We start from the raw sequence: 17,211 nt of genomic DNA, 5'->3' as shown, positions 1-17,211 counted from the left end.
TGTCGTTACTGAAAACTTGATACTATTTATTTTATTTATTATGATGTCTGTGGTGACAGATGCTTTTTGAAAATTATCTGATTGTTCACAAGGAAATTGTAAGATTACTGTAGAATGGAAAAACATTACAACTTTGTTCGCTAAATGGAAATTATTTATTAGGTCTTTTGTCATATTTGCTTTTGAAAATAGCAGTAGCAATTAGCCTTATATACTGCTTCACAGTGCTTTAAAGCCGCCTCTAAAGTTTACAGAGTCAGCATATTGTCCCCAATAATCTGGGTGCTCATTTTACCTTGAGCCATTCAGCATTAAGCTCCTCGAGTGAGATGTAAGTTAGTCTGCAGTACTGCATTCTAACCACTGCACCACCATGATCCTGATCAGTTCAAGATTCCAGTCAGAATTTCTGGAAAGTCTCTGTTTAATTAAGTAGTAACCTTAGGGCAGGGATATCAAACTCAATTTCATTGAGGGCTGCATCAGGGTTGTATTTGACCTCAGGTGGCCAGGGTGGGCATGGCCAGATCGAACTCACTCCTGTCAGGGGTGTCTGTGGTGGCCCGAGCACTCTGCCAATGAAAACGAACTCCTGAGCTCCATTTTTGGCCCCTCTGCCAGCAAAAACAGAGCTCGCATGCCACCTCCGCTTTTGCTGGCAGAAGCACTGCGGGCTGGTCCTTCGTTGTTTCCAGGGCAGTCCCATAGGTCAGATCTAACCACCCCGTGGGCTGTATCCGACCCCCGGGCCTTGAGTTTGATATCCCTGCCTTAGGGGAAACCCAATCTGGGTGGAAATTTTTAACAACCATAGCAATTTATATACAGCTTCCTTTCCTTCAGATTTTGTCTTTCAAAATGGAGTACACTTTTATTTTCCATAAGTCAATAGTAATAAATTTTGTACTAAATCTACAAAAAGCTTCCATCTCATGTGAGAGCTAGTGGTATATAGTGATTAATGTGGACCAGCACTGAAGAGACTGCGGTTCAGGTTCACTCTCAGTGATGGAAGCTCAATGAGTGACTTTGGACCAATCGGTGTCTCAGATCAACCTATCTTGCAAGGTTGTGGTTGTGAAGAAAAAGTTGTAGAAAGAGTATAATTATTTTAAGATCCTGAAGAAAAGCCAAAATATACACCTAATAAATAGATAAAACAAATTATCTATGTGATATTTTCAGTGTTATTCCCAGCAAAATTAGTGGCCTTAAATCTTAAAAGCTATGATAATATAATGTGTTATTTAAATTGTATTTTCGTTCATTTGATTATCATTTCTTAGGTATTACTGTCTCGCAGCTGTTGCTGCCTTGCTGAAATACGTTGAATTCATTCAAAATTCAGTTTATGCACCTAAGTCACTTAAGATTCGTTTCCATGGAAGTGAGCAAACAGCAATGATTGATTCAACATCAGGCCTAAATCTTGAATTAATTACTAACAATAGAGATCCTAGGTAAGATATTTTTATTTCAAATTCTAAACTATGGAGAATATATGACAATTATATTTACAATTATGATATACAATAGTGTTGGATACAAGTCTGTGCTTTAAAGTACATTTTCAGTCATTATTTAAAGGAAGATGATAGAACATAAAAAAAGGTAAAGGTTTTCCTATCCAGCCATGTCCGACTCTAGGGTAAGGTATTCATCTCCACTTCTTTGCCAAGGAAACTAGCATTGTCTGAAGACAATTTCCGTGGTCTGTGGCCAGCATGACTATACATCAAAGGCGCATGGAATGCTTTTACTTTCCCACCGAAGTGGTACCTATTAATCTACTTGCATTTGTATGTTTTTTTTGTATATAAAAAGTTTTATTTTTACAATCATATCAAATAATTAATCCAATGTACAGTTATATACAATTAGTCGGGCTTGCCCAGTCACCACCCCCCTTTTTAACACTCTTCCCTCTTCTACCTTCTTCTACTTTCCAGATCTTCCTCTCCTTCTCTTATCTACATCCTCTCCTCCCTGCACCCTACACCTTCCTTCTCCCTCTTCTACCCCTCTTCCTTCCTCTTCTCCTCTTTCCTACCTCCTACTCTCTCTTTTCTCCCTCCCCACCGTTCTAAAATGGTAACTGGGCAGACCCAACCCTGCACTAGTTATATTTATACATCTTCAATAATCCCTGTACATTAACCATCACTCCATCTCTACCAAACCCCCAATTCCCTCCCCTTACCCCCACCCCCACCCCGACTTCCCAGAACAAAATGCAGGGTATCAAAACTAACAATCATAATCTAAAATAATTCCTAAATTATAATCTCTAGTCACACCACACTTAGTCACACTCTCAATTCCCTCTCCTTCAAAATATATCTAATACAAAATATTTCCTAAATTTACTCATATGCTATTGATATTTTTTATCTGATACTTATTTTGAATATAATCAATCCACATTTTCCATTCTAAAATATATTTTTCTTGTGTATAGTCTTTCAAGTAAGCAGAGATTTTTGCCATTTCTGCCAGATTTGATACTTTAAGTGTCCATTCTTCAATTGTAGGTAATTCTTCTTTCTTCCAATATTGAGCAATCAAAAGTCTTGCGGCTGTTATTAAGTTCAAAATCAATTTAGTCTCTATAGCTGTACAATCCATAATTATTCCTAGTAGAAAGAACTGCGGAGTAAACTTAATCTTCTTTTTCAAAATATTCTGCATGATCCACCATACTTTAATCCAAAATGCTTTAACTTTTTTACAAGTCCACCATATATGGTAATAAGTGGCATCTTCACAATCGCATCTCCAACATTTAGCCTGTACATTAGGATACATACATGACAACTTTTGGGGGTCTAAATGCCATCTATAAAACATCTTATAAAATTTTCTCTCATATTTTGCGCTTGTGTAAATTTAACATTCCTCACCCAAATTCTTTCCCAAGTTTCCAACATTATTGGTTGCTGAAAATTTTGTGCCCACTTAATCATACAATCCTTAACTAGTTCGGACTCTGAGTCTATTTCTACTAATACATTATACAACCTCTTAATATGCTGTTGGCCTTGATCTCTCATTTGTTTTAACAAATTATCCTCAATTTGCTTAACACCTATTTTTTGATCTAATTTCCATCTAGCTTGTAATTGTCCATATTGGAACCATGTATAATTTTTCCCTTCTTCCCCCATCTTTTCTCTAGATTTTAATTGTAATTCCCCCTTTTCCATACAAAGAAGTTCTTTATAGGTAACTACCTCCATCTTTTGATATATATTTATATTTTCTATCATGTGTCTCGGGATTGCCCATATTGGAATCTTTCCATCTAATTATATTGATATTTCCTCCAGACCCTCAATAATGCATTTCTAATTATATTATTTTTAAATATTTTATCTACTTTCTTATCATATAATAAATAGGCATGCCACCCATATAACAAACCATAACCTTCTATATTCAAAACTCTTTCCTCAGTTAAATTAATCCAATCAGTAATTAATGATAAGACAACTGCTTCATAATACAATTTTAAATTAGGCATTTTAAGACCCCCCCTTTCCCTTGTATCCTGCATTATTTTTAATTTTATTCTTGGTTTTTTGCCCATCCATACAAAGTTATTAACCCCCTTTTGCCATTCCTGTAATTTAATATCATTCTTAAGCACCGGTATCATTTGAAACAAAAACAAAAACCTGGGCAAAACATTCATTTTTATAGCCGCTATTCTTCCCAACAAGGATAGTTGTAACTTCTTCCAACTCTCCATTTCTTTCCATACCTTCTGCCACAATACCTCATAATTATTTTTGTATAATTTGACATTTGAAGCTGTAATATATATTCCTAAATATTTAACCTTTTTAACGATTTCAAAACCCGTAGTTCTTTCTAACTCTTCTTTTTGTTGTATATTCATATTTTTAGTTATCATCTTTGTCTTTTGCTGATTCACCTTAAATCCAGATACTTTGCCATACTGACCAATTATATCTTTTAAACCAGTAGCTGAGTATATTGGTTGGGATACAGTAACAACCAAGTCATCTGCAAAAGCTCTTAATCTGTAATCTTGATGTTTAACTCTAATTCCCTTTATTTGATCGGAACCACGTATTTTATTCAAAAGAATTTCTAAAGTTAAAATAAAAAGTAATGGAGACAGGGACATCCCTGTCTCGTCCCTTTCCCAATTTTAAAAGTTTCTGTTAACCCACCATTTACTATTATTTGTGCTGTTTGCTTCTGATATATTGCTTTAATTGCATGGATAAAATAATCCCCAAATTGCATTTTTCTATTACTTTAAACAAAACTGCCAATCCAATCTATCAAAAGCTTTTCAGCATCCAAAAAAAAGCCGCTGAGATTTGGTTGTTTCGTTCCAAATATTCAAGTAAATTTACAATTTGCCTCACATTATATCTCATCTGCCTACCCTTAATAAATCCTGACTGATCATTATGAATTATTTGATTCATCACTGGCATTAATCTATTAGCAAGTATCTTGGCAAATATCTTATAATCAGTATTTAAAAGTGATATAGGCCTATAATTCTCTGCTTTAATACCATCTCGATCTTCCTTCGGTATTAACGAAATAAAGGCTGTCCTCCATGAAGGGGGAACATCTCCTCCCATTTGAATTTTATTAAATAACTCTTTAAGTGGTTCAACCATCTCATTTTGTAAATTTTATAATAAACAGCTGTTAAACCATCTGTACCTGGTGCTTTACCAATTGTAAGTTGCTTAATTGCTAACAAAATTTCCTCTGAAGTAATTAATTGATTCAGTTCTTCTCTTTGATTTTCTGTAAGCTCACAAATATTTTGTTGTTGTAAATATCTTTCTATCTCTGTATCATCAATCATATCCCTAGTATATAACTTACTATAATACTCTAAAATGCTTTTTAATCAAGTTCTTTTGATAAACTTCCTTACCCTATTTTCTATTTTATCAATCATTCGTGATTTCTGTTTTTTCCTTATTAAATAGGCAAGCCATCTTCCTGGCTTATTGGCATTATTAAACGTATTATGTTTTACATATTGTAAATTAATTGCTACTTGATCTGCCATCAACATATTAAACTGACCTCTTAATATATTTATTGATTCTTTTATTTTACTATTTCCTGGGCTATTTATCAATAACTGTTCTTTCTTTTAATTTCCTCTTCCAATTCCTTTTCTTTTCTGCCATTTATTTTTGTATTTAATATTCATTTGTATAAGATTTCCTCTCATATAAGCCTTGCTAGCGTCCCAAATCATCTCTATAGATGTTTCTTTTTTCATATTCATAATAAAAAATTCTTTCATTTGCTTTTTACATTCATTTACATTTTGTTCATATTTAAACAAATTCTCATTCAACCTCCATGATCTCCTAGCCTCCTTTTCCGATCAAATTCAATCCAAACGGACTATGATCAGATAGAGTTCTTGAACAAATCTTAGTCTTCTTCACTCTAGAATACAAATCATTAGAAATCAAAATAAAATCAATCCTCGAAAATGATTGATGCCTGTCAAAAAAGAAGGTAAAATCCCTCTCTTCTGTATTATGTTCTCTCCAAATATCTCTTAATTCCAAGTCCTCCATCATTTCAAAAAACCTTTGGTAATTTCGCCTTGACATCTTCCTTAAACTTTTTTATCTTTTGAGTATCCAACACACCATTCCAATCACCCATTAATATATATGATTTATAATCCCAAAATACTATTCTTTTATGTAAAAACTTGAAAAATTTTCTTGTTGTTGATTCGAGCATAAACTCCTATTAATAATGTCTTCTTTCCCTCCAACAAAAGTTCAATAGCAATGTATCTTCCTTGCTTATCCACCTCAATTAATTTTGCTGATATATCCTTCTTTATATATATAACTAAACCATTTTTTTTCTCCAAAGAGGAGGCAAAAAAATGTACTCCCAGTTTTGAATTTATCAAATATTTCTGTTCTAAAGATCTAATATGTGTTTCTTGTAAACAGGTAATGTCATTTTTAAATTGTTTCAAATAATGAAATACTTTCCTTCTCTTCTGCGGTGAATTCAAACCATTAACATTCCAAGATAATAGTTTAATTGCCATTATCGGCCAAAGGAAACTTTTGGAACACCAGCCGCAGATCACATTTTGCTTTAGGCCTTGCTCCTCCACTGTTTCCGTTGTAGTAGTTGCCAGTTGTTGTTGTGCCTTCATCTCTTGTTCCTTGCGTTTAGCAGCAGCTCTTGTCAGCCTTTGTTCTTTTGAATCTAAACCCGTCGTAGGTATTTCCAACACTTGTAATAAATCTTCTTCCATCACAATCTGTTCTTGTACCTGCTTCACTTCTCTTTCCTTCACTTCAGCCTCCTTCTTCTAGCTTCCAATGGGGAAGACTTCCAACTTTAATGCCTCAACATAAAATTCTCTTGCTTTTCCAACTGTATTGAGACGATGTACTTTCCTGCATAATATACTATTATACCAGTTGGAATATCCCATCTATATTCAATCTGACGTTTTTAAGTTCATTCACCAGGAAGGCAAATTCCTTCCTAGCCCTTAACATTTTGGTGGAATTTCCTTTAATATTAAAATATCTTGACCAGCAATCTGAATCTTCTCCCCTTATATGAGGCTTGCAAAATCTGATTTCTCACTGTTCTATTTGTAAAATAAATAACAACATCCCTTGGCAACTTTTTTGCCTTGCTATCCAAGAATTCACACGATATATTTTATCAATTTGATAAGCCACATCTGCTGGACGAGCTGCTAATATCTCAGCAAATACTTCAGAAAAATTTCCTTAAATTCTCTTCTTTATTTTCTTTCAAACCTCGGATTCTAAGAGCAAATTCCATATTTCTATATTGTATCAAAACTATTTCATCATCTGTTTTTCCATTTTACTTTGAAATTCATCCATTTTATTTTCTAATTTTGAATTATGTTGCTTAATTTCTTCAACCTCCTCTTCTAATAAAATCACATTGTTGCCAAACTTCGTACTGCAATTACAAATCCTTCTTTAACTTCTTTATTTCCCACTTGAATTTCTGATATCTGCTCTTTCATTTCAGACATCTCATCAGTTATTACTTTAAATTTTTCTTCTATAAAGCCTTTTAAGTTCTCTTGTAACGCCTCTAAATTCAATGTTCTAGTCTCTGCTGTATGAGCTGGAGAGGCACCAGCTGATAAAGTTCCAGAGCTCTTTGTTACAGTAGACTTTAATTGTTTGGCTGCCATCTTCTATAAAATTATTTATTTATTTATTTCCAACTTAATATTCACTTTAAATCTTCTTAACTTCTGAGAAACACAGTCTTTTAAAGCAATATTTAAAAATCTCCCTAGATTCTATCAGCAGGCAGCAAAGAGTTAAAGCAGCAAGTAACATGCAAATTACCAACTGCAGACGGCAAACGCTGAAAGTATCACTTTCGCTTTCCACTCGTTAACTTGTTAACAATTCGCCTCCATTTTCTTGCTGTTTTCAAGCTTGTTACAAAGTAACGGGGAATCGGCTTAGCTACTTGCATAAAGTTCTCCCACTTTCGTTCTGTCCGGTATAATCCTTTATTGTCCAAAATAAATCTCGGCGTTTGGTCGTGGTGATTGGTTCCACCAAAGCAGAAGAATCCTCGGATCTGGAGCACTTCGGGTTACTGGAGGGAACTTAACCCTTCAAACCCCTTTTTTCTCAGGGGCTTTAGGGAAATTCAACCTCTGCCCTCAGCTCACCACCTTCTCCTTCTCCTGAAGAAGGGGTTTTCCGAACGCTGGACAGCAGATTTAAGCTGTCCTAGCGATTCCACATAATCCAGAGGTTGGTGATCGTAAAGATCACCGCCATCACCTACGGTGCCAAACCGGAAGTGCGCATTTGTATGTTTTTGAGTTGCTAGGTGGGCAGGAGCTGGAGCAAGTAATGGGAGCTCACCCCATTGCATAGAACTCAGGTCCAAAACATAAGGATTCATTTATTAGAGAAATCTTGTAGCATGCATCTGTGTATAAGGTCTCCAACTATTTTCCTCAGTTCTGAAGATCAAGAGGTAGCTCTACACTGACACATCTTTGAATCCAAAGAATGAAAACATACACACATTCAGAAATGATGCTTAAAGAATCAGTTAAAGTAGGTAACAGGGTTTTCATCATGGATTGCATGATTCATACACACAGATGAGTAGAAGGCTAACTCATCAGGAGTTGGATTGGCATTTCAGTAGCGGTAAAACCTCGGTTTGTCATTGCATCTTCCTAGAGTTGAGAGAAAGTGACTGACCCAAGATCACCTGTTGACTTTGTGAGTTAGATAGGACTAGACCCCAGGTTCAAACTAAACCAGAACTGGTTTGTTCATTGCGCCTTTCCAAGACAGAATGGCTAGTCCAGGCTCATATAGCTGGTTTTGTGCCTAAGGCAACACTAGAAGTCACGTTCTCTTGCTATCCTGCTCCCCCCTCAAAAGAAAATCCAATATAGCAAATAAAAAACATAGAAGAGAAAAACAAGATCCTTAAAACAAGGTCCCATGGGGTAGGGAGGACTGTCCCATGTACAGCCTAGCTGCTACAATTTATATCAGCTGCACCTTCTGAATCATCTCCAATAGCAGCCCCAAGTACTGCAGTAATCCTACTGAATGGTGATCAGGACATCCTGGTCTACAGCTGGAGCACTAGTTATTGCTGAAATCAGACTGTTTCAGAAGCCATTCAGTTAGCTCAGTAGCTACATCTGCAATCTCTCTGAGTTTTATTCTTGGTATCTACCAGACTCTCATGTAGTTAGAACCTCCCACATTTATCCAATACTTTGGATCAGAGTATAGATCTCTGGTCATGGCAAAATGCTGCTTTTTGTCAATGCAGTTTTGTTTTTACTGATACTTAAATGCCTGCCCACCCCACAACAAAATAGCCTTCTATTCATCTGGTTGTGTGAATCACACACACACAAACAATCATGAAAAAACAGATTGCCTACGTGTAACTGATTCTTTAACTATCATTTGTGAATTTGTTAACGTCTACATATTTTCCTGCTTTGGAAGTCACAGATGATATACTTCAACTTAAGGCTACCTTCTAGATCAGGGCTGTCAAACTGGGGGCCCGCAGGCCAAATACATCATGCCTAGGTCACGACTCCACAAAGGGAAAAAATATTGCGATACCCACAAGTTTGAAATCCATGCTCTAGATCTTCAGAACTGAGGAAAATAGTAGGAGCTCTGCTTATACATACATATTTCCTACAAGAAGCTCATGATAAAAATCCCAGGTTCTAGAATGCTGCATCTCTGCTACTGTACCAGAGAAGAATGCATTTGTTTGGATTCATAAATGACAACCTGAGACACATTTATATAAGCAACTAATTGTTTAGGGTTTTTTTTAAAATACAGTTTTTATTAAAGATTTTAAAAGCAATTAATTCTTATTATTGCCTTTAAAACCAATTATTTAGTTTTAGTGATACATATAAAAGAAGGGAAATTGGTATAATATAGTTGGATAACTATCCCTGTATTTGGTTGATTTTATTGCAGCATTGGATATTAGCTGCAGAATTTTATCAAGTAAGACTGTTGTCTTACTCATAAAACCTTAATCGGTCTGAAACACCAGGATCAACCATTTGTGATTAGAACTAGACTTTCTAGAGGCTAACTATAATCAACAATTGACCAGAGACAGTTTTATTCTATTATCATTGCTATTTGTTTTTTCAAGAAGGTGGTTGGATGGTTCTTGGTTTTCTTTTCCTCTGCTTAATCAGTCTATAATAGCTATCTAAATTTAAACATTTAAGCAGCTATTTAAACTGTTTGGCTGCTTTAATTATTCATCTGAGTACAATTCAGGACACCCAGCTTTTAGTGAATGGGGAAGGAATTGTTTATTCAGCTCAATAAATTGTTTATTGAGTTGGGGTTTCTGCATCTTCAGCCGCCTCATTACCTGAAAATGAAAAGAAACTATCTCAGTTGAGCCCATTGAAAGCCTCTAAATAATCAAGGGTAGAGACTTTCTTACTAGCAAATGGTTCCCTTCCTCTCACAATTCAACAAGCAACAATAACTTGGTACCAATAAAGGAGAATAGCTCAGGTTGAAATGAGAGGTCCTTGGTGCTCTCTGAGCTTGGTTGTTTTCTTGCAGACATTTCATTATCCAAACTAGGTAATCACTATCACAAACACTGATATTACCTATTTTGGGTAATGAAACATCTCCAAGAAAACAGCCAGGCTCAGAGAGGACCAAGGACTTTTCACAGTAACTGAGGGGGTCTTTCCCGCCGCCTTGAAAGAGGCGAGACCCCTCCTTAAGAAGCCTTCCCTGGACCCAGCTATTTTGGGTAATTATCGTCCGGTCTCCAACCTTCACTTTGTGGCGAAGGTTGTAGAGAGTGTGGTGGCATGGCAGCTTCCCCATTACCTGGATGAAGCTGTCTATCTGGACCCGTTCCAGTCCGGCTTCCGGTCCGGGTATAGCACGGAGATAGCTTTGGTCGCGTTGGTGGATGACCTCTGGAGGGCCAGGTATAGGTGTTGTTCCTCTGCCCTGGTCCTGTTAGATCTTTCAGCGGCTTTCGATACCATCGACCATGGTATCCTGCTGCGCCGGTTGGAGGGGTTGGGAGTGGGAGGCACCGTTTATCGGTGGTTCTTCTCCTATCTCTCTGACCGGTCGCAGACGGTGTTGACAGGAGGGCAGAGATCGACCACGAGGCGCCTCACTTGTGGGGTGCCTCAGGGGTCGATTCTCTCGCCTCTCCTGTTCAACATCTACATGAAGCCGTTGTGTGAGGTCATCAGTTGCTTCGGGGTGGGTTATCAGCTGTACGCTGATGACACTCAGCTGTACATTTCCACCCCTGACCACCCCAATGAGGCCGTTGAAGTGCTGTCCCATTGCCTGGAGGCCATACGGGTCTGGATGGGGAGAAACAGACTCAGACTCAATCCATCCAAGACGGAGTGGCTGTGGATGCCGGCACCCCGGTACAGCCAGCTGCAACCACGGCTGTCTGTTGGGGGAGAGTCACTGGCCCCAACAGAGAGGGTACGCAACTTGGGTGTTCTCCTGGATGGACGGCTGTCGTTTGAAGATCATTTGGCGGCCGTCTCCAGGAGAGCCTTTTACCAGGTTCGCCTGGTTCGCCAGTTGCGCCCCTTTCTGGACCGGGATGCCTTATGCACAGTCACTCATGCTCTCGTCACTTCTCGTCTGGATTATTGCAATGCTCTCTACATGGGGCTACCCCTGAAGTGCACTCAGAGACTCCAGTTAGTCCAGAATGCGGCTGCGCGGGTGATTATTATTATTATTATTATTATTATTATTATTATTATTATTATTATTATTATTATTATTATTATTATTATTATTATTTGATTTTTATACCGCCCTTCTCCCGAAGGACTCAGGGTATGTCAAAAATAAAACAAACAATACAAAGTACAATTTAAAATGCGATTTAAAAAACTTATTTAAATTAGCCTGGAAATTTAAAATTTACCATACATTAAAAACCCCATTTAAAATTGATAAAAATTTGACATTAAAATTCAATTCAAGCCAGCCCCGCGCGGATGAAAAGATGTGTCTTCAGTTCGCGGAAAGTCGAAGTCAGGTATTTGGCGTAAACCCGGGGGAAGCTCGTTCCAGAGTGTGGGAGCCCTCACAGAGAAGGCCCTTCCCCTGGGGGCCGCCAGCCGACATTGTTTGGCGGACGGCACCCTGAGAAGTCCCTCTCTGTGAGAGCGTACGGGTCGGTGGGAGGCATGTGGTAACAGCAGGCGGTCCCGTAAGATTGAGGGGGCTCCACGGTGCTCCCGGGTAACACCGCTCCTGCGCAGTCTGCACTGGCTACCTGTGGTCTTTCGGGTGCGCTTCAAGGTTTTGGTTACCACTTTCAAAGCGCTCCATGGCTTGGGGCCCGGTACTTACGGGACTGCCTGCTGTTACCTTATGTCTCCCATCGACCCGTACGCTCTCACAGAGAGGGTCTTCTCAGGGTGCCGTCCGCCAAGCAATGTCGGCTGGCGGCCCCCAGAGGAAGGGCCTTCTCTGTTGGAGCACCTACCCTCTGGAACGAACTTCCCCCCGGTTTGCGCCAAATAACTGACCTTCGGACCTTTCACCGGGAATTAAAAACTTATTTATTTATCCAAGCGGGACTGGCCTGATTTTTAAATTTTAAAATTTTTTAAATTTTAAAATTTTTTAAATTTTAATTTTGTAATTTTATATGGGGTATTTTTAGGTTTGGTCAATTGACGGTTTTAATTCGGCCATTATTGAATATGTATTTTAAATTGATATTTTAACTTTGTATATTTTATTGTTTTTATTTTGTGGCTGTACACCGCCCTGAGTCTTTCGGGAGAAGGGCGGTATAAAAGTTTAAATAAATAAATAAATAATAAATAAATAAATAAACTTGGGTCAGAAGAATTGGAAGATTGTATATCTCTCCCATCCTTACAATACTATACTCCTGCAACACAACTTGGCTTTTCTACCCCACCATCTGAACACATACACCAATGTCTATATTTAAACCAGCCAAAGTAACATTGTTAATATAGTGGCAAACTAGTTCCTTTTTTAAACAATGTATGCAATGGCTTTGATCTTTCAGGTATTATCTGCATTAAGGACACATAAGATGAGATACAATCGTCTATGAACTGCTTTGCAAAAAGAGTTGACAGGGTTATTTCTGCTAGTGATGGAATGATCTCTGTGTTGTTAAATATTAAATGTACAGGTTTCCAGACAGAAACAATTGCTTCTTTATCGTCTGAAACCTTTGGACAACTTTGAGTTTTGTGTTTGGAACAAGTATTGTGTTATGTTGAAAGCATGAATTGTTGTTGTTAGTTGTAAAGTCGTGTCCGACCCATCGCAACCTCATGGACAACATTCCTCCAGGCCTTCCTGTCCTCTACCATCTTCTGGAGTCCATTTAAGCTCACGTCTACTGCTTCAGTGACTCCGTCCAGCCACCTCATTCTCTGTTGTCCCTTTCTTCTTTTTCCCTCAATCTTTCCCAGCATTAGGCTCTTCTCCAGTGAGTCCAGTGAAAGCATGAATACTGTACAGTAAAGAGGGATGGAGTTCAAGAAAAGCAACTAGCTACAATATACTTAGTTGCAATATTATCACCTGTCTTAAGGTGATTTTGATAGTGGAAAAATAGCTTTTGAGTGTTCCACTATTCTTAATTTAGGGTCAAGATAACTCTATTTTCAGTCATCTCACTTCCTAAGGGATTGAAAATCTTGCCTATGAATACAGGTAGTCTTTGACTTAAGACCACAGTTGAGCCCAAAAGTGAATATTGCCCCATTTTATGACTTTTCTTGCCACAGTTATTAAGTTATTTGCACAATTATTAAGTAAATCTGGTTTCCGCATTCACTTTGCTTGTCAGAAAAATCACAAAAGGTGATCACATGACCCCATGACCCTGCAACCGACATAACTATGAGTCAGTTGCCAAGCGTCTGAATTTTGATCACATGACCATGGCGATACAGTAACAGTCATAAGTGAGAAAAATGGTCATAAGTCGCTTTTTTCAATTGTAACTTCAAATGGTCACTAAATGAACTGTTGTAAATCAAGGATTACCTGTACTGTTAGTAGTCTGCCCTTTAGGAAGTCTAATCTGCAATAATCTGCCTTCTGGATGGAAACTATATTTCTCTCTGAATTTGTTACTGTCACCTAAGAACTCTTTTGCCACTAAGTGGGAGCTGCCAGTTTCTCATCCTTAGAAATTTCAATGTCATGAATGAATGGTGACCCACACATATCACACACTACATTCTGTCAGCAATTGGCCATGCTACTTCTTTTATACATCTGTATTACATTCTTGTTTGTTTGTTTGTTTTAAGTAGGATGTGTGCATAAATCAATCTGGTTAATATTTTCTTTACTAAAACACCAAGTGTTTATATATAGTTATTGCCTCGCTTAAAACTTTGCAGGTGGTTGAGGAGTTATAACCCTATAGAAATAAATGATGGAGAAGAGGGTAGAACACAGGAAAGTAAAGAATAAGGAAGCTTGCTGAATCAGGCAAACTGAAAATAGACATTCTATCAATCATTGCCAATCTATTCAAAGATGGAGTTTGGTAGAACAGTAAAGAGATTAGTAGGAGAAGATTGGAGACATCAGGAAGTGAAACAGTTACATCTTCCTTCACAGAATCTTTCTTTTGAAAATCCTTAGAATGGAACAACATCTCTGCTCAACCAATTGTCCTTCTAATTGATTCTTTTGTTCCTATATAACCAAGAGCTTGATGCCTTTAATTTCGAATTTTAAAGTTGTTGAGACCTATAAGTAATTATGGTTTTCACACAACAGATGTTCGGACAGACTATGTGTCGGTGTTTTTCTTTGCATCTGACTCTTTGTCACTAGTTAGCTAAGGAGATCAGGGGTTTAAGGTTTAGGTTGTATTACTTATCTATAAGATCTTATAAGGGATGTAGGAGGGAGAAGGAGGAGGGAGTTGAAACTTCACAAGAAGGGAAGAGGTTTCAGATCTTGAACTCTACAGTGACATGAAGCAAAGGTTCAAGCTTTGGTTTTTAAACACATTTTTTGTGCTTTTTAACATAGCGTTTCTTTTATTAAGTATATTTCGTGATCTATCAAGAGATTGGTATAGAATGTTGCTAACATTTAGCACAGAACTACCCCTTTACATGTTTTTTAAAATGATTTTTAATATTTTCTTTACTAAAACACCAAGTGTTTATATATAGTTATTGCCTCGCTTAAAACTTTGCAGGTGGTTGAGGAGTTATAACCCTATAGAAATAAAAGATGGAGAAGAGGTAGAACACAGGAAAGTAAAGAATAAGGAAGCTTGCTGAATCAGGCAAACTGAAAATAGACATTCTATCAATCATTGCCAATCTATTCAAAGATGGAGTTTGGTAGAACAGTAAAGAGATTAGTAGGAGAAGATTGGAGACATCAGGAAGTGAAACAGTTACATCTTCCTTCACAGAATCTTTCTTTTGAAAATCCTTAGAATGGAACAACATCTCTGCTCAACCAATTGTCCTTCTAATTGATTCTTTTGTTCCTATATAACCAAGAGCTTGATGCCCTTAATTTCGAATTTTAAAGTTGTTGAGACCTATAAGTAATTATGGTTTTCACACAACAGATGTTCAGACAGACTATGTGTTTTTCTTTGCATCTGACTCTTTGTCACTAGTTAGCTAAGGAGATCAGGGTTTAAGGTTTAGGTTGTATTAGTTATCTATAAGATCTTATAAGGGATGTAGGAGGGAGAAGGAGGAGGGAGTTGAAAGAAGGGAAGAGGTTTCAGATCTTGAACTCTACAGTGACATGAAGCAAAGGTTCAAGCTTTGGTTTTTAAACACATTTTTTGTGCTTTTTAACATAGCGTTTCTTTCATTAAGTATATTTCATGATCTATCAAGAGATTGGTATAGAATGTTGCTAACATTTAGCACAGAACTACCCCTTTACATGTTTTTTTTTTAAATGAGAAAGCTCTTAGCTGTTTTTCAGCTTTACTTTTTCTTGTTTTTATGATAGTGATATAAGACCCTGATAACTGACTTGAATTATAAGTTTTGCCTTACAAACAGATTCTGCTACAAACATTGTATTTAATAAAGAGATCTTGAGAAGGAAGAGTAAAGAGTGTAAGACAACTTTAAATATTGTAATACAAATAATTAAATCTTGATGAATAACTTTAATGGTATTTCCTGGGAGCTGCTTACTTTCACACTTTTCCTGGGACTCTAAGGATCCATCTTTATAGGTAATAAAGGTCATTCTAAAAGGCCACCAAATTTGGCCCCGTATTCTAAATGCACCCAAAGTTATCACTATGTAGTGCTCACCCTGGTGTTCACTACCAAGGTTCTTGTTTCACTGTTACCTAGATTGTTATGAAATATCACCTCTCTTGTCTATCAACTCAATCTGACAGTAATAATCCCCTACTCATTAAGAAATGCAATCCTAGGCTGCATTAATAAAGAGGTAGAATAAAAATCACATTATTTCTAGTACCGCTTTACAAAGCCTTAGTATGGCCAAACTTGGAATACTGCATCCAATTTTGGTTACTACAATACAAAAAATATGTTGAGACTCTGGAATAAATGCAGGGAAGAGCAACAAAAATGATTAGGGGGCTGGAGGCTAAAATGTACGAAGAATTGGATATGTCTAGTCCTGGTATTGGCAACCCGCGGCTCCCGAGCCACATGTTGCTCTTTGACCCCTTTCCAGTGGCTTCCTGCTGACCTGGTCGTGCGACTTGCTCTCCCCCCCCCCCAAGACACTGGGCCAACCCAGCTGTGACTAACGCCAACCTCGCTAACATGAGGGCTGGCGAGGTGGGAATGGGATCTGTGGAAGAGGGTGCGCAACTTGGGTGTTCACTACCAAGGTTCTTGTTTCACTGTTACCTAGATTGTTATGAAATATCACCTCTCTTGTCTATCAACTCAATCTGACAGTAATAATCCCCTACTCATTAAGAAATGCAATCCTAGGCTGCATTAATAAAGAGGTAGAATAAAAATCACATTATTTCTAGTACCGCTTTACAAAGCCTTAGTATGGCCAAACTTGGAATACTGCATCCAATTTTGGTTACTACAATACAAAAAATATGTTGAGACTCTGGAATAAATGCAGGGAAGAGCAACAAAAATGATTAGGGGGCTGGAGGCTAAAATGTACGAAGAATTGGATATGTCTAGTCCTGGTATTGGCAACCCGCGGCTCCCGAGCCACATGTTGCTCTTTGACCCCTTTCCAGTGGCTTCCTGCTGACCTGGTCGTGCGACTTGCTCTCCCCCCCCCCCAAGACACTGGGCCAACCCAGCTGTGACCAACGCCAACCTCGCTAACATGAGGGCTGGCGAGGTGGGAATGGGATCTGTGGAAGAGGGTACGATGGAAAGGGGGACAGGTCCACAGCTGAGGAGCGAACACAAGCTGTGGCGGTGGCTTCGCCAAAAATGGTCTTCCTTCTCCTGACACGATCCCCTGGCCGGCTGTTGCAGGGCTGGGAGCGCACAGGTCGGTGGGAGGCATGTGGTAACAGCAGGCGGTCCCGTAAGTACCCAGGCCCTAAGCCATGGGCGCTTTAAAGGTCGTAACCAACACCTTAAAGTGCACTCGAAGGCTC

At 38.1% G+C, this 17,211-nt stretch overlaps 1 protein-coding gene across 1 annotated transcript in view; it reads left to right on the top strand.

The window, feature by feature from the left end:
* Positions 1-17,211, top strand: part of MSH4 (mutS homolog 4) — an 88,458-nt gene that overhangs the window by 26,232 nt on the left and 45,015 nt on the right. The window contains exon 6 of the mRNA XM_058178379.1: positions 1,287-1,460. Coding sequence (XP_058034362.1) covers positions 1,287-1,460 — 174 coding nt within the window. The remainder of the gene's footprint in view (positions 1-1,286; positions 1,461-17,211) is intronic.

The sequence above is a fragment of the Ahaetulla prasina genome, chromosome 3 (assembly GCF_028640845.1).
Source record: "Ahaetulla prasina isolate Xishuangbanna chromosome 3, ASM2864084v1, whole genome shotgun sequence".
NCBI lineage: Eukaryota > Metazoa > Chordata > Lepidosauria > Squamata > Colubridae > Ahaetulla > Ahaetulla prasina.
This window is presented reverse-complemented; position numbering and strand designations above follow the sequence as displayed.